Source organism: Sander vitreus, chromosome 11 (genome assembly GCF_031162955.1).
Source record: "Sander vitreus isolate 19-12246 chromosome 11, sanVit1, whole genome shotgun sequence".
Taxonomy (NCBI): Eukaryota; Metazoa; Chordata; class Actinopteri; order Perciformes; family Percidae; genus Sander; species Sander vitreus.
The window spans coordinates 21,134,562-21,156,346 of NC_135865.1; the positions used below are offsets into that span (position 1 = coordinate 21,134,562).

At 41.4% G+C, this 21,785-nt stretch overlaps 1 protein-coding gene across 9 annotated transcripts in view; it reads right to left on the reverse strand.

Moving 5' to 3' along the window:
• Nucleotides 1–2,411: 2,411 nt before the first annotated feature.
• Nucleotides 2,412–21,785, reverse strand: part of LOC144525455 (LIM domain only protein 7-like) — a 49,982-nt gene continuing 30,608 nt past the window's right edge. Inside the window, exons 10-31 of one of the 9 annotated variants that reach the window (XM_078262298.1) lie at nt 21,499–21,528; nt 20,653–20,767; nt 19,619–19,758; nt 18,378–19,074; nt 17,578–17,853; nt 17,045–17,159; nt 14,840–15,001; nt 13,794–13,894; nt 13,637–13,700; nt 13,257–13,313; nt 11,592–11,617; nt 11,048–11,155; nt 9,056–9,142; nt 8,163–8,551; nt 7,886–7,942; nt 6,211–6,263; nt 5,849–6,007; nt 5,261–5,444; nt 4,647–4,976; nt 3,802–3,910; nt 3,202–3,304; nt 2,412–3,119 (exon numbers count right to left, since the gene is read on the reverse strand). In XM_078262298.1, coding sequence (XP_078118424.1) covers nt 3,097–3,119; nt 3,202–3,304; nt 3,802–3,910; nt 4,647–4,976; nt 5,261–5,444; nt 5,849–6,007; nt 6,211–6,263; nt 7,886–7,942; nt 8,163–8,551; nt 9,056–9,142; nt 11,048–11,155; nt 11,592–11,617; nt 13,257–13,313; nt 13,637–13,700; nt 13,794–13,894; nt 14,840–15,001; nt 17,045–17,159; nt 17,578–17,853; nt 18,378–19,074; nt 19,619–19,758; nt 20,653–20,767; nt 21,499–21,528 — 3,385 coding nt within the window. In that variant the 3' untranslated portion in view covers nt 2,412–3,096. Of the gene's footprint in view, nt 3,120–3,201; nt 3,305–3,801; nt 3,911–4,646; nt 4,977–5,260; nt 5,445–5,848; nt 6,008–6,210; nt 6,264–7,885; nt 7,943–8,162; nt 8,552–9,055; nt 9,143–11,047; nt 11,156–11,591; nt 11,618–13,256; nt 13,314–13,636; nt 13,701–13,793; nt 13,976–14,839; nt 15,002–17,044; nt 17,160–17,577; nt 17,854–18,377; nt 19,075–19,618; nt 19,759–20,652; nt 20,768–21,498; nt 21,529–21,785 lie in introns of all 9 variants that reach the window. The other 8 variants (XM_078262295.1, XM_078262296.1, XM_078262297.1 and 5 more) reach the window with 8 other exon arrangements.

The following is a 21,785-nucleotide window of genomic DNA, read 5'->3' on the forward strand; positions in this document are numbered from 1 at the left end:
AAATAAATGCCTGTGCAAACTGTGAAAATGCATATAGATTACATGCTGCTGAGCAAAAATAACATTTGTATTATTATTTGGGCTGCAGATTTTGTCACAAGCCGGGCTACATGCCATGACAAAAGAAGGAGACGCACACAACCAAGCCAATTAACAAATCATTTATTAATTTAAAGAAATGCATAAGAGGAAAACTTAAACTAACAGCGGCATGTGTAAGCAGTGAGTTAAGCAGTGTATGAGTGAAACAAAGTGTAAGTGCAATGTTGTATGGTACAGCAACACAAGCCAAAACAGCAACCAAAAACCAAAATGTGTGTCTCAAGGAGGAGACAGAGCACAGCCAGCAAATGAGCTCCCAGGTTGTTTTTTTTAAGGGGCACTGGCACACCCAGGCGTAGCCATTTTGCAGATGACCCTCTTCTTTGCACACTTTCAGTACCTGCAAAGACAGCAGCCACACAAATCAAGTAACATGCAGACAGGGTGGAGATGTTTGGCACAATATGTGCAAAACGTAATCAATCCAGTGCAGTCATCATTTACAACATTTCTGCACCTTTTTCAGGTTAAAGATTCTACATTGAGAATGAAATACTATGATTCATCCCAAGGTGCTGGGAATTTATGTTTACTTAAAGTCCATTTTCTTTAATCCCTATAGTTAATTGAACTTCGTAAAACGTACGCATGGTGCCTGCAAGCCATGGCAACAGGTCTAGTGAGACGTCTGCAATTACATGACTAATTATAGCATCAGTTCAAGCTGCAGGTGAATGATGGCTTCTCTAAAGTGTGAAAAGCATTCTCTATAAGTAGCAAATAGCAGGAGGTGCTGCTAGTATAGGATGTCTTTCAAACAAAAAAATGGACTCTCTACTTGTAGGTCAAAACTGAGTGAATATGTGGTTTCTACTGAAAAATGCAATTTGGGTAAGAAGAACAGATTGTCCCAGTGTGACAGCCAAGCTACTGATTGTGCTCAGAGCCTGAATCCGGTGTCACTTATGATTAGTTTACAAACTAAACCACACAATCTTATGACATATTCCAGAAGGCATTCTACTTATTATGCTAAAGTCAAAGGACACATCACCACTACTTCTCAAAAATAGTTGCAAACAGCAGTGGTTAACATACAGCTGCAGCTGAAGGAATCATTTCAGGCTTTCATGGTAAAAATCTTAGATCACAGTGCCCCCTTCTGTCGAGTTCAAGCTACACCTAAGCTTAAAGCCTGTGGTGTGGAATTTAAGCACGATTATTGGACTCACTCTTGTGTTGATTGGAAGGTGAAAAACACTCCACATTGGCCTGACTGGAAATCTCCTGAAAAACGTGAATTCATTTTTTTACTTCCAGTAGGAGAGCATTAAAAAGAAGCTCACAGTGAGTTGTTAGAGTTAGGAATTAGGTTTTTGATGGAGTGAAGAGCAAGCATATATAAGCTCTTACATCTGTGTTCCATCTCTGTACAGGCCCTATTCTTCTGAGCAGCCAAGCATACGGTTTCTCTGTAAGCCCCAGCGCCGCGCGCGCACACACACAAACACACACAAACACACACAAACACACACAAACACACACAAACACACACACACACACACACACACACACACACACACACACACTTGATTCTTTATGTCAAAGCCTTCCAAAAAGGCTGGTTGTGGCCTTGGCTTTGGAGGAAAAAGATGGAATACTTATCCTGAAAGGTTTTATATTTCTCAGCCACTCGACTCTGCTCGGCGCCATTCAGACCGTGTTTTTTTTCTAAGTTTTTAATTAAAATATTTCTCTCCCACGAGAGAGGCAAGGAAAATCTAAAAAAGGAATCTAAGAACATGTGATGTCTGCCTCCAGGGGTTGTTTGTGCTTCACCTCAAGAATACAGAGCCAATTTATGCTTGGCCCAACTTATTTCCATATATTGCTTCAATTGAGCTTATTCCATTCGTAGGAAATGAGGACAATGTCTTACCTTGCTAAACAGCATTTTGGGAGCTGCAGACTGAACAATCAAGAGCGTCCCTGCTCGTATGAATATTCAATGTATGCTTATGCAATATGATTTCATGAAACAACCAAAATGACAGAATACATTAAGAAAATAGCTTATCAAAGTGTAATCAAATTGTAATGCATGTGCACTGAATTAAATATTCATGACAAATTGGCTTAAGCGAACACAGAGCAGGCAGGTCCTCTGAACCTTTGCAATAGCTCATTGAAATTCCTTTCATTATGACTGTGGCACTACAGAGAAACAGAGAATGAGTGGGACGGACTGAGAAAGAAGAGTATAATGATTTCTGAACAGAGAGGCAGGAAAAGCTTCACATCATGTATTGGAATATCATTACAAAGAATTTTAGCAATTTGCTGAAAAAAGTAAACAAAACCACATGAGATGAGCGCATTTAGTCATTTTATTTACAAATGTTACTGTTTGCCTCAATGCCATTCTGTATGATATAATCTTCACGAGGAAACCTGCTTGTGTGTACAATCCTCCATCTATCAGTGAAAACTCCAGATAAGTGCCATCCAAGCAGACCATTTTAAATATGTTTTGAAAGATATCTAATAATCGTAATTACTTTTCCCTGTTACAAACGAAAAGGCACATAGACATGATAGGAATACATTGGTCGACAAATGTGTTAATACCACAAGACTCACTGGAAAAAGAAGCATGAGTAAGAGGAGATCGAAACCTTGAAAACTCTCTCAAGATTTCTAAAATCTTTCTCATTGAAGAACATTACAAAGATCTGCCTCAATAATCTTATAGACAATTTAACGTTTTGACTAGTTTCGTGGCTAAAACATAAAAGTCCGGTGCATGCAGAACCCTTACATTTTGTACAACTGTAATACTTAATATGATATAAACGCAGTTAAGTAGATAACGTCTTTGCAAGCAAACCCTCTCAAAAACCACAAATATAATTCTCATCAGCGATTCAACTGAGATTTTCTAGAGTCATAAATGGAAGTATGTCCAAACCAAGTGTCCCAGCTAAAGTTCACTTAAATGCTCATGGGTTGTTGTCACAAGTAGTCTCTTCATCAATCTGCTGGAGTACAGTCATGTCACATAGAGGTTGGCTGGGCAGCTGGAAAAAAAAACAAATATTACATTTAAAGAAAGCAGAAGACAACACGTCATCATGCTGATCAGATTGATCACATACTCACCTTTGAATCGCATGTAGCAGGTGTTACAGTACAGCTGCTTGTTTCGTATTCTGACTTCAGCCCCAGCTTCCGATCCTCCCAGGTCCGACTTACAGTCGATACACTGAGGAAGTTTAGGAGAAGGAAGAGTTAAAGAGCTACTCAAACGGTGTTTAAAGCTAGACAAAGCGTCGAAGTCCAAAGGCGGAGGAATGAGGACAGACAGAAGGCCCTTGATTGTATGTATAGAAAGAGAAAAATGAAGGGAAAAGAATAAATCGGAGTCAAACGACAAAGATTAGCAGGATGGATCACTGTTCAAATGCAGGAGACCAAACTCAAGTGAAGACCCAAGTTCCAGGACGTATCAACAATTAAGCATTGGTGAAAAGAGACAAAGTGAGGGAGGGGTTGATTAGTTTGGCGTGCAGGTTTTGGCACAAAAAATCAACTTTGCTCAGCTGTAAAGAAAACAGGACCTTGTGCCTCACCAGGATTGACCAGGTTAGTAATAAAAGAAGTCTGGAAGGAAGGAAGTCTGGAGTGATCAGGTTAGCTTTTGAGGATCGGCCGAGGTGTGTTGATGATGTGTTCGGGGGCTGACATGAGCCCAGCTCTCACCTTAAAACAGCCCAAATGATAACAGAGCCCAAGGGACTCGATGATCATGGCTGCTCCCTTTCCCAGTGCGGTGTCACAGAACGTACAGATTTTCCTGCCACTCACTGACCTGGATTACAGAACGCACAGCTGTGATTCGAGAGCTAAGCTCACATGCATGACGCATGAATGCAAGCAGGTACACACACAAAACACATGTTCACCAATTATGTCCCCTGCTAAAATGAAGCAGAAGCTCCTTGATGACCAAAGCTCCATTTAAAAGATTCTGTAAAATATTTTTTTAATTACAGTTTTCCGTCACCTATAACAATCTTTTTAATGATGAGTTTTCTTTAAACATTTTTGTGTCATATATAAAGCATCCATTTTTTTCTCATTCCTGACGAGAGGAGGAAAATAACAAGGAAACAATGATCATATATCATTTTGACATGGAAACTAAAACAATATTGGTAACAATATAAGTGTTAGCTTGACTCTTAAAATATCAGTGCCAGGGTGTTGAAAAAACACATGGACACAGAGACACACAAACTCAAAACAACACTGAATGTGCAAGTGGAATTCAACTGGAAATCTGTAAAAAAAAAAAAAAAAAATTAAAGGACTGAATAGTCGGAGTCAGCTGTGAAATAGAACGTGAACGGATGGAGAATGTCACATAAAAACAATATCATACACAACATTATATTATAATACATTCAAAAGTAGAACAAGCGAAAACAATTGAGGTCCAGTTGCCCTCCCACCACCTGGACTATGATAATGCAACCTAGTACACCAGTGAGAGGTTAGAAGAAGCTTGTTGGGGGTGTTAAGCGAAGCAGCATTGTTGATTTTACCTGCTCCGCTGCTCGGGGGCGCCAGCCTCAGAAGACGTGGGCTCTGGAGAGGTGGTGGGTGACGGAGAGGAGGGTGAGGGGGATAGCGACTGCCGGGACCAAGGAGATGAGGGGGTTCCTGCCCCGCCTCGGAGGGAGCCCATGGAGGAGGAGGAAGGCAGAGTGGAGGAGCCGGGCCGCTGGGCCCCCAACCCACCACCGTAAAAGGAAGTGCTGCCAGAGAGGGCAGAGTGAGGCCGAGTGTAGTTTGGGATGTGAGAGTTGCTTCTGGGTGTCCATGATGAGCGCCAGGAGTTGTATGAGGCGTCCAAGTTGTCAAGAGACTCACCTCTGCAAAGCCAACCCACACCACGCCCACGTTAGCCCGTTAGAGGCATTTAAAATGTCTGGCTACCAACTGTACCTGTGGCAGTTGTTTTTATGTTCGAATATTTACCAATGGTCCAATCAAATTTGTCAAGACAAAGACAGAGTGGTAGCCAGACTAATAAATGTTTTAATTTCAGCACGCAACACAAGTTAACAGGATATTAGTACGTTTGAAAAGCCAACCACCATCATCACACAACAGAGATAATATTTGTTTACTCTCATTCATGCTGGGTAGACTGTACCTGCGCATGGGTGGCACGTCAGACTGCTGGATCGTGGTGGTGTTGGAGGAGCGCTCGCGGATCCAGCTTTTGTCCATCAGCAACGGAGTCTTCTTCTTCATCTCATTCAGGATTTGCTGCCGCTCCTGCTCTGCCTGCGACACGGACTGCTGACTCCTTTTATCACCCAATGTACTGTCCGTCACTGCACCCAGAGAGGAGAGATAAACTCAACAATATGCTGGGTGAAATGAAAAGTTTCTGGGAAGTCAAAAATAGAATAGGACTCGCAGAGAACGTGGAAGAAAATGGGACAGAAAGAACGAGACTGTGATGATGTAGAAGCAGTGTTTCCCCAGTCTTGATTAGAACTTTTGAAAAACATAAAAGTACAATGAAATTATAGAAGGGACCTGAAAGAAATCACCCTGCAATCAATGAGTTAATTGTTTTTTTCTTTTAATTGTCTTTTCCTGCTCGGCTGACTGATTGATTTACCATGTGATTGGTCAGCTGTCAATTGAGCAGCTGTAAGTTTTGATTTGGTGAAATTTCACAATTGGCTGATCAAAGCTGTCCTAATGAGAGCAGATCAGGGGCTGAGCCCACCTCTTTCCGGCTCTCTGTATCTCATGGCATTGAGGATGTTTCTCCTCTCCGTCTCTAGCTCTGATGCAGCCCACTGACTCTGGGCCCGTTTGTCACCTGCACTCCTCAGCTGCTCTTCCAGCAGCCAGTGAGCCATGCCCCCCGGCTGCACATATACACCTACAGTAGAGTACAGCCCGCATGTGTATGCAACAACATGCGTACATTGAGTCATTTATAAAAACACAGGCCAATATTTAAATGTTCTAATATATCTGGACTCATATTGCTGTTGCATTCACAGTCATTCAATCCGTCACTTATTTTCATTTAAATGTAAACTATAATGGAACGTAACTAATGGAAAAGAAAAGAAAACTGACCTTTTCTCTGAGGTTTTTCTTCATCAAGCTGGGGAGATGATTTAGATTTTGTCCTGTCAAACAGAATAAATTACGTGTTAGGGCCTGATTAAAAAAGAAAAGAAAGTAATCATACTTACAGTAGCTCTTTTTTATAGAAGCCACATATTTTACAACCAATTTTGATATGTAAAATACCACAGTGATGAAATGATGTACTGATGTTTTGTACTGAGAAACTGTTGTTGACAATATAACAAAGGAAAAGCATGATTTCCTGCTTTAAAGACATACAAGGATCTTAAAGAGCCCATATTATGCTCATTTTCAGGTTCATAATTGTATTTTAAGGTTGTACCAGAATAGGTCTGCATGGTTTAATTTTCAAAAAACACCATATTTTTGTTGTACTGCACAGCTCTCTCACTGCTGCAGATCCTCTTTTCACCTGGTCTCTGTTTTAGCTACAGAGTGAGACCTCGTTTCTTCTTCTTCTTCTGTACTATCTTTGATTGCACTCGCACATGTGCAGTAGCTCAGTTGTAGATCATGTCAGCTAGCTAGCTCCATAGACAGTAAAAGAAAGGCTGTTTCTCCACCTTCGGTCAGTTACAAGGCAGGATTAGCTGGAAGACTTCTAAATGAGGGCGCACATGTAAGTAGTTCTTTTGTAGATTATGGTTAACTTGTGTGTGTTGTAACAGTGCTTTGCTATTAGCATACTAGCGTTAGCATTAATGCTAACGATAACGCTACGAGCTAACGGTTGCGGTTAACCAGCTCGTTTTGGCTTGTGACGTCACAAGCCGTGCCGATTTTGAACAGCTCACCCAGAGACTGAAGGCAGGACACATTCAGAAACCGTATCTCACTCAAAACAGCATGGATGGATTTTTTTCAAAGTTTGTATTTAATAGTTTGTAAATTATGTTGTGACAAATTGTTCTTGTTTGTTAGAAACTGGTGTTGGTGTTGGGCAGGATTGTATGCTTGTGAGACACTGTTTTGGCAGTTTTGTTGAGGAAAGAACAAATTGTGTTGCCAAGATAACTCCTGGTGCAGAGAATTTTATAAAGAACTCAGAGAAGGTGATCTTGGAGCTGAAAATGTGGGGAAGCTACTGTGAAAGGAGCATTTATTAATTTAGCAATCCAATACAAACGTTAACCTCTTTTCCCCCCTACTTCATATTCATACGCAGTATACAAAAATTTAATAAGTGGTTTATAACACTATACTGTAGTTGTAAGCAGACATAAGGATATGTTTTGGTGCGTATTAAAGTGCAGTATTTGTCAGTAATTAATAACTTCTCCTATTCTCCACTTATGGGTGCCCACAGGGGGCGTTGCAGTTGTGGGAAAATACGTTAATAAACACTTGCATCTGCAAACAACTACATTATAGTGTGTTATAAGCTGTTCATTGATTGTTCATATACTGTACTGCACATAAATACTAAATTGGGGGACTTAAAATAACCTATTCAACTCATTATTCCTAAATATTATAATAAATTGTAATCACTGTAAGGCATTGTTGTTACATACAATTACTCATCAAAATAGGGTAGGAAGCAAGCAGGTGTTATTAGTGCCAATAGCCGATCAGCTCAATACAAACAAAAAGCATTATCTTTTAAGTATGACTGCAGATGCAGTTTGACAAATGCAAACACAATCCCTCCTGTACTAACCTGTCTGCAAGGCACAGTGACGACTGGACATTGGCAAAGCCATGGGAGCCATCAGCCCTTTGGTGAAGGGTAGTGTTAGGGAGAGGTGCGACGAGAGTTACAACACAAAGGTGGAGCGCAGCACATGCAAGCACATTAGTTGCATTTATGTTAATGCACAGACAACAAAGCAGGTTATGTTTTTCTCTTCAATGTGTTATAATCAACATGATGGACAGATAAGGAAGATGTGTGAGTAAAGTGTGAGGGTAATAGGAGGAGCAGTGTCTCTACTGACCACTGCTGCTGCTGCTCGAAGGCTCTCTCCCGCTCTCTGCGCTGTTGCTCTGCAGCTTCCTGCCGCCTCCTCTCCTCCTTCCTCTCCTCCTCTCTCCTCCTCTGCCATCTCAGCTCTTCCTCCTCCCTCATCTTCCTCTCCTCCTCCTCCTGCCTTTCTTTCCTCTCTCTCTCCTCCTGGAGACGCTGCAGCTCCCGCTCCTCCTCTTCCCTCTTCCTCCTCTCCTCCGCCTGCCTCTGGCGCTCCCGCTCCTCTGCCTGCTTCTGGCGCTCCTGCTCCTCCTTCCTCTTTCTCTCTTCCTCTTCCCACGGAGGAGAGGTGGGCTGGTTGATGGTAGAGAGGGACGGGAGTGGGCTGATGCTGTGTCTGATCACCTCCAGGCTCCCAGACTGCCAGGGAAAAGGAAGCACAGAAAAGAGGAAGCATTTACCACAATGATGGTATTCAGTAATCTGACCTACAGGAGCAACTGCAACAACAGAGGAGAAACTCGTGTCATCCCCCGAGGTGACAAACCAGCAAGTGTTTGGAAATTCCAATCAAAGGGGAGTTTTTGTTGCAAAACTATGAGCTGAAAAGACTCCTGTCATTACGGGAAGCATAGGCCCCACATGTTGTATGTTCTATGTGAATATCCACATGGCTAGACATTGTTCTGCTCTCACTTTCCCCATCTTTCATGTAAAGCGGATGTCTGCTTTAAAAGCCAGACATACCAGCTCCTAGGCACGTAACTGCTGCATAATTATATCAATTTCGATCAACGACCCTATTAAAGCTCTTTGGATACATTTAGATAATTTAATGCTATGAGTCAGAACTTATTGCCACCTTTAATTACCCTCCGGCTGTTCTAGGTATTAGCCCATAATTTATACAAATTAAAATGTTACCTCTTCTTGGCGTACGCTCTCGGCAACCTCCTGCTGAGCCTTCATCCACTCCTCCTGCAACTTCTCCTGGTCGCGCTTATATTTCTCCTGGACGGAAAAGCAGGAAAAGCGGTCAAAGATCATCCAAGTGAAATGACATGCATGCACATAGTCACACACACACAAGAAAATATAAATATCTCATTTGACCCCTCGCAAGCTGTGCCTAATGAAAATTATTGGTGATGCTTCATGCACATTGTGTTCGCTAAAGACCATGGGCACATTTATTCATATGTTTTGGGAGTGTCCCCATGCTGGTTATGGAACAGGAGAGAGAAGCCAAGCTGGTAGCCAGGAGGAGGCCACCACTGCTGACCCGCCAATGGGAGGGTGTTACGGTTCAGGGTCAAAACATCCAATGAACCGTCAGACGACATCAACTCCTCCCGGCCAAGGCTACATTCACCAAAGGTGAATGAAGGGGAAGCATCTTTATAGATGTAATTACTCTCTGATCACAAAAAAGAAAATATAAACATGTACATGACAATATTACATAGTATAGTGGGAAGAAAAAGTAATTTATATAAAAACTAAATAGATATCCCAGCTGTATTATATTCCAAGGTCAACTACATGTTATCTAACCATCCTGAAAAGTTGATAAACCTAGAGAAGCTTGCCCAGGGCAGGAAGTCTCCCTGGCACATCGTGAAATCAGGCCGTGTATCCAACAGGGAACAAAGACTGGAGGAGTAACAAGCCTTCCTGGCTACAGCGCTCTGCTTGGACACCTTTGATCTCGATCCAGAAATAGACCCTCGGAAAAATGTTTTGATAGGATTCTACTACAAGTTGGATACCCGACAGATGCTTTACTTTTAGCTGCCAGAGCACTCTGTAAAGGTTTCAGTTTGGAGCCTATTAGGAGCAGTCTGCTTTGATTGTGAGGACTTCCTAGCCTGTCATTCAAGCTCTGTGCCTCAAGTCATTGTCGTTATCAACATAACTGATGATAAATAATCATCAGTTATGTTGATATAAAAACTATGTGGGTAAAGGCAAATAATGGAACAGCTAGAACAGTCTGGTGTGTTCAGAAAATTACATCACTCTACTGTAATACAGCCTTTAAAACCAGGCAAATACAACACTTGTGTCATATCAGGATATTACGATATCCAAAATGTAAGACACTATCTAGCCTCGTATATCGATATCGATATAATATCAATATATAGCCCAGCCCTAATTGTGATGTTGATGTTGCTTCATTTGTTATTTTCAGTTTTATGGGCTATACGCTCAGTTGCCAGTGTGTTAGGTACACCTGGCTAAAACTAATGCAGCCTAATACAACAGCCCTGGAATAAATCCTACCTACGAAGGTTATAGAGTTTAGTTTTTGTTGAAACTGATTAAGACGGGTTGTTCAGCTTCGTGATTATTTTAGTGGGTATAGTTTTTGGTGCTGTTGTAATTGTAATGGGTTTTACTGCGAGGTGTTACTTTTGTTACTTCTGTGATATATTGTCCACTGTGTTTATATCAATGAGTGCAGACCAAATATTAGAATATCAATTATATTCAATACAAATTAGAATACGGTCCTAGTCTTAGAATCACAAAAAACATTATTGTAATGTAAATTTGTCTCACACAATATAAAAACAAAAGCAAAACCATTGCATTAAAGAAAACTTTGATGGCTATAATAGTATTTTGTTTTCTTATCTTCTTCCTTGAGTGTCCTTATTTCATTGTTTTGTGATTTATCTGAATTGTTGCTTTCCCAAGTTTAACACAATACAATCTAACAGCACCACAAAGAAAATCAGCACCTCTCTAGTACACTTAACAAAAACAGAACATTGTAACCTTCCTGAAGATAGGACGTATTGCAGGGCTTTATCACCCTGCATTAGTTCTAGCTAGGTGTACCTAATAAACTGGCAACGGAGTGCATACTGTGACATAACGTCACTGCTCCACGAGTGTGCCTTTTTGTACCTGTAGGAGGCGCTCCTGCTCCTTCTGCCATTTCTCTTGTCTTTTGCGCTCCTCCTCTGGGTCCCAGGACCAGCGGCTGGAAGAAGGAATGATTGAAGGAACAGGTATCTGCAGACAGAGAAGACAGACACGCAGTATGAGACAACCGCTATCACATTAGCCATCAACTGTATGACAGCCCAACTGACTTCATGGTATTGTGAAGTCATGTCAATTGTATCTACGCAGCTTGTCTCAGAGGGCTTTACAATTCGTACAACAAACAACATTTTTCCTTAGACTCTTTTAGTCTCTTCATTTTACTTTTATAAAAATTAAAGTTCCCTCGCAATCATAGTTGAGTGATTGGGCCACTTTTTTTTTTTTGCTTAAGAAGCAGAGTGAACCAGCGTCTGAAGTGAACTAGTGCACATGAGATTCTTAATAATGGGTCTGGGCTTTGTAATAATTGTGCCATCTGCTTTTAAAGATGTTGTCCTGCTATAATAGCAAACACCATAAAAGAGACAAAAACTGCCCTATATGCACTGATTATACTACTCACATCTGGCATTGCAGACTCTGATCCTCCTTGAAAAGAAAGAAAATCGTCCAGTCAATACTTCTGGCATGCACAGGCAGAGCAACTGAATAGAAGTTAACCCTGAGGCCATATACTGCAGCAACACAAAGTTGACAGGCTTATTAAAGTGCCAATTCATCATTGAAAATGACATTTAAAACCACAAACAGTAATTGATGTTTTCAACAAGCCTTCAAGCAACAAAGGTTAAATTTCACCCACTATGACTTATTGATTCTCTCAATTCAAAATCACCTACTTCTTGACATTTCCATTGGATACCAGCCCAATAGTTCTGAATAGGAAAATCAATAAACTGATTGCGACAACAGGATCAAACACACTGGAAGAAAGACACACACATATGAGCAGCATGCGTACTTAAGATGCACACAAGTACAGCGCAGCCAGTCTGGAAAGGCTAACATACAGTTCAATACATGCATGCCAAAAGAGCAACCGGAATTCTTTTAACTTCATGCGCAGCATAGTGAAAAGTGTAACCATGTGTTAAACCTGGACACCACTCAAAAAAACACCACAAACACTGCAGGAGTCAAAGATTTGTATTTGTGGTTGGTACGCTGGCATATTGTCTGACATGCTGTCCAGCCTTTGGAGCTTGAATGTGTTTTTTTTGTTGTTTTACGTTTTCTTTTCATTTTTCTTTTATGGGGTCTCTTCTTCAATACAATATGTTGTGAGGTTTTGTGATAATGAACTGATAGTTTTTCACCTTCATCTTAAAAATAATTAAGCTAAACAGAGTTTGTTTGATTTGTGAGGAGACAATTCTTTAATTTGCCACAAAATTATCACTAGACTCCCTTGCAAGGGTGTAATATTTGGTTTGAGAAGTTGGGGGGGGGGCACAAAACAGGGGGTCTGGGAGTCCTCTGCCTGTGTCAAAAATTTCTATTTGAATCCCATTTCCTGCATTTTTAGATAAGTTTAGGGACTATGATGATACAAAATCCAGAAAATAGTTAAGTTGATTGTAATGATAAATTCTCTGAAAATATAGTTCTAAACAATGTATAAGAAAAAGATGTCATACTATCTTCATTATTAAAAATAGAGGCTGATCACTGAGACTTATGAATAAAATAATATCAAAAGAATTTGGAAGTGGGGGACACACAAATTGGATTTTGAAAAGTGTGTGTGTGTGTGTGTGTGTGTGTGTGTGTGGGGTGTATGTCCCCCGTGTCCCCAGTGGAAATTACGCCCTAGCTCCTTTGGTTTGAAAAGCATGTCAGTGTCCCAGAGTGTACAAAGCAAAAGTGAGGAGGTCACTGCACACTCAACCCTGTTTACCACAGAGGTAGACCAGCGCACTGACACTGGACCCTGAGCCACCTGAAGGAGGGAAGAGGCACAGCACAAAGATTAAGCTCCGGCACCAAAGCCATGGAGGAATCTATTTTTATTCCGGATAATCCCAGAATCAATTGATAATAGGTTATTTATCAATTGAACATAAGGATGGGACTGATAAGAAACATGCAAAAATCCTTTGGGAATCTGAGGAATTCAGTGAGACAAAAGCACAGAGAACCCAGCCACCAGATTACACAGAAGTCATTAATATTATTATGAAGACCCCGCCCCGATTCGGCCCATGCTTTTTTTTTCTTTTCTTTTTACCTTTTTCAAAAAACTCTGACCTCCGTTTTAAGTTTTTCAAAGATATGGGTTCTGACTCTACATGAGAAATGAAAAACAGGATACAGTGAGGGACAGTAGAGGAGAGAAACAAGTTTTAAAAGGGAATATACCATCTTATATTACCAATACATGATTTACACAAGTGTTGCTGAGGATGTATGATAATCAATAATAATAATGTTTTGTTACATAACACAGTAAATGTCCATCAATATTATTCACAATAGTCCAGTGTTTGCAAAAATGTTTCTCCCAGAACTAAGTCAACAAAATGACCCCCCTCCCATCGGTGTGTTTTTGTGTTCATAGTCGTCAGGATCAATTACATAACTTTTCTGATTGTGTGCTCTGCTCTTTACCTTTGTTCCTCATCGTCACTAACTGTTCACGGAAACCTCCATTAACTCCGTTTGAAGCCACGTCCTGCAGGGAGACATGGCAGGGTGTACATTCATTAAAGGGGCACAATACAGAAATAAAACTTGATCAAACCTGAGTTCATTCTGGGTCACTTACGATGACTGGATGGGCGGGGGGCTCTTTGGACGGCAGCTTTTCCATGGAAGTGCGCGAGGTGAAATCCAGGCTGGAGCTGACAGTGTTTTTGTCAGGGGAACCTAGAAGTATCGGATCCGTACTGGTCAGATTGATGGTCTTATGGCTTTTAAATGGCAGGGAAGGTTGATCTCTGTCCCAGTCTGCGTCCAGACAATGCAAGGGCAAAAAATAGGATGTGCGTTTGCACGTAGAACCATGATTTCTGTGTGTGTATGCAGTAGTCGTGTATATGTGAAACCCAACATTTGACACACAATTGTCGATTTACATAAAGAACACTATAAAGCATGGGATAAGGTTGCTGTTGTGGTGTTATTATAGAGAGCAGCAGGGTGTGACAGAGAAACCTTCCCCAGCCATGCAGCCTATTAAAGCTTACATAAACCCATACAGTGTTTCTAAGAGGCTCACAACCACCGGGCTTCACTAAACTATTTTAACAGGTACTGTGTGTTAGTTCAAGTGAGCTACTCTGGGTGGTTTGTTATCTTTGGAAGGTGACACTGACGTAGTTGGCATAAGTAAGCCTGTTATACTAACACTGTGAAAACAGCACACTCCGAGGACCGTGGACCTGAGCTGGGTTAGTTCCCCACAAGGAAAACACCGCATGGATACAGAAAGGAATGCTGATGAGACAGAAAAGTCAGAAAAAAGAAGAAACAACCAGTAGAAACATAAAAGGAAAAAGAAAGAGAAAACAAGACAAGAAAAATGCAAAAAGGAAATATGGAAATAAGAACCAGAGGTCAACACAATAACAGTCTTCCCTCGTCAGATGAGGGGGAAAGAAGTTACAGGTCCTTCACCGCTTGGCTGTCATGAAATCATTCATGGATGATTTCACAATAGTTTACGGACCAATTTAAAGTGTCAAAACTGTTTAGCAACGCACGCAGCATAAGCATTACTGTCAGTCCAGGAATGCAACACTTAAAGTGGTTAAATTCAATCTCCCGCAAACAAACACACACTCTCAGACACACAGCGTTCAGGTGACTCACTGTTCTTGCCATGATGGCGTATATCCATGATGAGGCTACCCTCCTGCAGAGCCTCCTCCATGCAGGACTTCCAGTCTGGGTAGCTCATTTCTGCCACCTGGTGCCCGTTTACCGTTAACACCTCATCTCCAACCTGAAGCTGGCACATCTCTGCCGGGCTGCCTGCATGGGACAGAGGAATATGTCATTAGCAAAAAAGAAAGTATACAATTCTAGTCTACCAATGCAGTGATATGGTTGGTTATCACTCATAAGAGCTATTCTTCTTGCAGTGGTCCTTTTAGTTATTTCACTGAAATAACTTTACAAGAAATGATCCTGATATGAGAACATATGGGATTGACTTCTAATTACAGTTTTCATTCACACCAGAATAATCCTCGCAATATAGAATCCACAGTTGAATTAATTAATTTAACACTGTATCAACAACAAAAACCTTCCCATGCCAAGAAAAAAAAAGGAACAGAGCCACTGTTTTAAGTTTTTGGACAATGACATTTTTTTTACTTACATTACATGTTTCTTTTATAAAAACAGTCTACATTTTTAATTTGTATTTTTTAAGATGGAAATGTACGCACATATATACACAATGTATTTTGTGTTACAGATACTAAACAAAGCTGAAAACTACTGAGTCACCAACTGACTCTTCCAACATTTTTCATCTTTACTTTTCACTGCCGCCAAGTGAAACAAGACAGAACATACTGTATATTACATATTTACTAGTATTTTACTAACAGTGTGGTAGTCATACTTTCACAATTATGACTTTGTGTTGTATGGCTTATAACCATTTTACCAGTGTTGTTATGTAACAAAGTACAACTACTTTGTTACTGTACTTTTCACGTATCTGTACTTTACTTCGTTTTTCATATTTCTAGAAACTTTTACTTTTACTCCACTACATATCCTAAATAAAATGTATACTTTTACTCCACTACATTTCCCCCCAGCGTCTTTGTTACTCGTTACTTGCAAGAAATGTTTTTGTACGTTAAAAGATTCTTTCTCACAAATAAATAAAATTCTGTTTCTGTTTTTCTCTGTATTGTTTATCAGACTTGATGAAGGTATGGAAACCCTGAATATTATGCTTCACTATAAGGAAGCCACAATAAAAAAAATTTTACTTTTACTTCTAATACTTAAGTACATGTAATATCATAAAATTACTTTTGATACTTAAGTTCAGTAAATATCAGATACTTTAAGACTTTTACTCAAGTAATATTCTAATAGGTGACTTTAATGTCTACCAAAGTCATTTTCTAGTAAGATACTTGTACTCAAGTATTGCTTTCAAGTACTTTATACAATACTGCATTTTACAAACTTTTTCTAACATCCTATTGAGAATATTGGTTGTTACCATTTGATTTTATGTCTCATTGCTCTGCATGGCTAATGCATGCATAATGTGGTACTGCTCATTTATGTCCTGTTGCTCCATACTGCTTTACATGGCTGCATGGCTGAACATCCAATGTACTGTTGCACGAATGTTTAGCTTCTTCCTGCTGCTTTGCATGATTTGTGTCTCATGCATGCTGATGTTTTTGCTTTTGTTGTAATTTCTGCAACTTTATTAGTTTTGCAAAAATTGCCAGCTGGCTAAAACTGGCACATTTACAGAAATAATGATTAATGCACGTTGTCCTTAAAAATACTTTGACAGGGTTGACACGATCCATACCGCGAGTGTTGCGACCAAAACTTACTGAAACTGATGTGACAAAGCTAGAGTTAATGCACTGGTGTCGGGTGTCAAAAGTATTAATGAAACGTTACTAAATTACCAGAGATGTGAAGGTGGAAAAATCTCAGAAGAAAAAGAGAGGCTCAGGCCCAGCAAATCTGACCCAGATAGATGCTGCCCTACATAGGCCTGGCACCACCACTGCAATGGACTCGAAAACCTGCTGACAACTATCCAGCAGTGCCTGGCTGTAAAACAGTGCCTGGGCACTGGTTTCCAACAGTACCGCTGTACTGTATCTGTGAATACATCAGTCAACAGTGAAATATGACTAATGCCTGTTTGAGCTTTTTTTTTTTTTACCACTGGGAATGTTGGAGTTTAAGGTTGCCAGTTTGGCTGACAATCACACATTACATTGGAAGGTGAATAAAGCTCTGCCCAACAAATCCCTTTATTTAAAGGTATTTCTTTAAAATATCTTTTGCTGTTGTTACCTAGCTGGATGGACGTGATGCGAGCTCCTGTCGAGTCCCATGCCGCCTGGAAGCCAAAGTCTCTGCTGCTGTTGGGCTTCTGGTTCAAGCTGATCCGCATCTCACAGTAGTTCTCCTAAAAAACCAAACACCAACACAGGTGAGTAGAGATGAACAACAATGATTCACAACCACACAAAAAACAGCTTAGTGCAGACTCTGGAAATCAGCCTGTCGGGTTGTGTGTCTGTGTGCTTTGGCAAGAAAGCCTTGAATTAATCATTTATGGCTGTTGATTTAATGCCAACCTGTTGCTATTCTTTAATGTCTGCAGTGCAGCACTCTATTATTTGTAATCACATCTACATAAGAAAATAGGTTGAAGCAAAACATTTTATTTAATGACGCATTTGGGTTCACTTAATATTTACCACAAAGCCAAAAATACATTCAGTGACTGTTCAAATTGTCAGCATTAAATAAAATCTGTGTAACAAACACACTCTTCAATATACAAGCTGATCAGTTTTACCAACGGAGGGTAACTTAAATACCTGGCTGGTTTCTTTGGCTGGAGCAGCACTGACTGGGGCTTCACTCTTGATCTGAGGAGGGACAGGTGAGACACTCTGAGTAGAGGTGATGCTCTTCGCTGTGGTCTTATCCTCTTTCTCCTCCTCCTCCTCCTCCTCCTCCTCACTGCTGTGGGCTGAGCTGGACTGAGAGCGAGTCTCGTCCTCAGAGGTCATGAACTGGTGATAGCGGCTCGGCACTGACGACTTCTTAGAAACAGTGGCGTCGCCGTTGACACGCTTCTGAGAGTCATCCGTCTGTCCGGGGTGAATGCAGATTGTCAAAGAATGCAGACTTTAATACTTAAAAATGGGATCATGTTAAATGAACTTGAACAACACAGGTTTGTTGATTACAAAATAAGACATTTAAATCTATAAGAGATCTTAGAATGGGGGGGAAATCAACTGGGGAATGTGTTGTCAACTCTTTAAGTAAGTGTGAAACTGTTTCTAGAGTTTACAATCTTCTCCTGACAGACACTGGCTGATCTGCTACAACTGTAGCAGTAATGAATGTGAGGGAGACTGAAAATAGCAGCTCTGGTACTTGAGTTAGCATTATAAAGACAGCAGCTTCATCCATTATTCACAAAGTAATCAGATCGGACTCTTGGGTAACAATGATGCACTCAAAACAAATAACATTGTACCTGACCAACATAGGCAAAGATTTCTTAATGCCAAACAAACACTGTCTCCTCCTGCCCTCTACATGTAAGTCAACCCATTTGTGCTGCACTGATAGTTTGTATTTAGTTGTAGAATTATCTAGTACTCACTGTAGCGGCTCGGGGAAGTGAGGTGAGGCGGGATGACTGGGTCCTGAAGGGCCTTGGTGCGATAACTGAGGTCAGACGTGTGCTATCCGATCTCTGGTAGCTCCTGGGAAGGGATGCGGAAACCCGAGACACCCCAGGAGGCTTGTGTTCCATTGAGCTGGGCTGTGGTTGTTGTTTGTACAGAGAACCAGAGGAGGGGGCCCCAACCTCAGTCTGTGTGAGCAACAATGAGGGCCTTGGCTCGGGCACCTTTTGTAGGGAACTAGAAGAGGAGACGGTGGTTGTGGTCTCCTCTGTCTTGACTGTGCCGGTGCGTTCTGAGACTGGACTCCTCTGTAAAGGTGCTGCTGCTGCTGGAGACTGGGAGCTGTGGAAAAAGCTGCAGCTGGTGGGAGTGATGTTGGAAGTGATGGTGGTTGTGGTGTCGCTGCCTGCAGGACTGTCCACAATGTCAACTTCCATTGAGGTGGGAGGGGAAGAGGCCCTGCCAGTCGCTGGGGAGGCAGCAGGGGGTTCGGCCTCTTTCTGAGAAGGATCAAGGGGTTCAGAGGAATAGTAAGGAGTGTCAATAGTGTAGCTCCTGGCAGGAAAGGTCCGGGTACGTGGGGTAATGACAGGTGTATCAAATATGTCTTCGTCGTCCAGGTAAGACAGAGATGCGAGACGACCGCCAATGCTGTTCTTTCCTTTATTTTCTCTGTGGACCGGACAGAGGAAGAGAACGGGGATTGGATAAAGAGTTAAATAGGAGAAAAAAAGTGGACAGTGATGGGTGAAATTAAAGATGAGGATGGAAAGGATTGCAATTTAGAGGACATGAAGGGGAGTGAGTGACAGGGAGGAAAATAGAAAGAAGAGCAGAGGTTGAAAAGAGGAGGGTAGAGAGAGGTGGGGCGAAAAAGGGGAGGCAGGTTGTACGCCATGATTAGATTACACTTTCACACTGACTGAAGCCACAATTACAGTCTACTCATTCACTCCTGCACAAATAATCCTCTTGTCTCTGTGTTTAATACCGCAAAACGTCTCATACACACCTTTTCTTCTATTACCTTAGCAAAGAATCCCCCTCCGAGGGTAAAAAAGGTGAAAAAGAGGAACAAAATCAATGTCTGTTGCTTTTAGGCAAAAACCAGGATCAGAAAATAAATATTGAAATTTTATAGCATTAAATCTACCAATAACATAATGCATTATCCCTGCAATATCCAAAGTACCTGATCAGGTACGTTAATTCTTACCTCTCCTCTTGCATCTCCTTGAAGGTCTTGGACCTTCTGTTGCTGCTGTATGTGATCTCCTCTATCTTCTCCCGTTCCTCTTTCTTCTTCACTATATCAGAGTTGACACTCCTGCGCCGGTTTTTCCATTTGCTCAGGTCCTGCAGCAAAAGTAAGCCCAGATCACCTGATGCACCATTTTGTAACAATTCAGCTCAGATCTAGATAAAACAGACTGGTTGTGTTGCATGGCTGACTGTACGGCTGAAGGGAGAGAAGTTGGGAAGGAGAGAGAAAGACAAAAAAACAGAAAGGGCTACATTTGAAGGTGTTCTATTTGTGTGCTTTAGGCTCCTCCCGGCTCACTTCCCCTGTGTATTGGGGACTGAGTGACCTAAATGCTGCTTTAAGACTCCATTATTTTGCCATGACACCAATCAGACTGCTGACAGCCACACCACTGTCACAGTAAGTCATAACATGTGGATAGCGTTGTATTACTTTTGGATTTACCTACCCAAGAATGAGCACTTGTGATGGATCACTGGTGTTTAAAATTGGAGCACCACTGCACTTTGGAAATTATTTTCCAGGAATAACTTGCACCCTCAAGTCAACTTTACATAGATTAATCTAGTTAATTTTCATTCTAGGGTCTCTGTCTTACATCATCTGTCTATATTGCTCCATAACACATTCATAATATTATTAGTATTTACAGGATATGGCGTTTCCTGCAACATACACTGATTTGGAAATGAGGACAGTCCATTGCCAGAGGGCAGTGCTGCACCAATCAGTGTCTGCCTCTATCTGTGGCTTCTATCTAAACAGCTCTCTTTTCACCCTGTGGCCACAGACTGCACCATAACACCTGCTCTCCTGATTGCCGCACTGATCCTTTAGATCATGTGCTCACCTTTCACTTCTGGGTTTGGAACAAAACTTCTCTCTGCCAAAGTCAGCTCGTCTTGATTCTTATAACAAGAATGGTGGTAAGCAAACAGATACTCTCTAGCGTTAGCGTGCAGCTGCCATAAATAAATTGTACTCACATCCTGCCACTTATCCTCAGTTGACTTTATCCGCTCACGATACTTCTGCAGCTCTTCGTAACGAACCTGCTGGATGACGGTGGGGTCGATCTGGATATCGCTTGTTGATTTACTCCTTATGGAAAGAAAGAGTTTAAAAAGTATTTAAAAAAAGATCCTCGGCATCAGCAGCTAAAAGGAGAAGTGGAGGGGACGTTTAGTTTGCATATCCTGGCAGAAGCTTTACACAAGGTAAAAAAAAACACGCCATGAAAAATTCAAATAGACAAAATAACTTCCACCATGTATATGTTTGGATGCTGATGCTGAACATAAGCTGGACAAGACCTTTAACCTGTAACCAAGTGTTAGTTTGCAATCACAGCACACGGGTCAACTGCAGAAAACTGAGTGATGTAGTCACTCAGTGGGTTAGTAAAAATGAATCACAGCACTCACCGTCATGCAAAAGACCAAAGTTACTCACAGCCTTCAGAGAAATGCACTTAGTTTCCACTTACCTGTTAAGATTTACACGTATCTCACATTGCTATCAGGGTGCTCAGACTAGTGCTCAGTCAATTAACTCTCACTGGGACACACTACTGTTTAGGTAGATGACCCAGCATATTGCATCTTTTCACTTTGTTACTTGTCAATAGACACCCCCCCCCCACCCACCCCAATCCCCCCCCTGCCCAACCGTAAACTTGGCCCTGTGCCATACAATACACTGTGTTGTGTGTCAGCATTTAGCAGCTAGTGAGTGAGAACAGCAGCACAAAAGCAGGGAGCAGCGAGGTGCGACTGTAAGAGGCCAGAGCAAATGCAAACGTGCCACATTCCTGGGAGCCTGCATCAACTCACCCGTCGATACTCTCTTGCATTTGGTGCTGTCTAGGAAACCGAAGAGAACCACACACAACAAAGTCACATTTCAGCAGAAGAGTCTTGAGTATGAGAGCGGTCTAGCCAAAAGCTTGAGGCCAATTAGTGGCTCTCAGACCAGCTCATCCCTAGCTGGTGGGCGCTGTAAACCTAGCTAAAACCTGACACTGCTGATTTTTAATTTATACACTGAAGAGATTAGAGTTCAAGGTGTGTATATAGTGGGCTTACAGCACAGTATCACCATTCCTTTCCCTGACATTTGT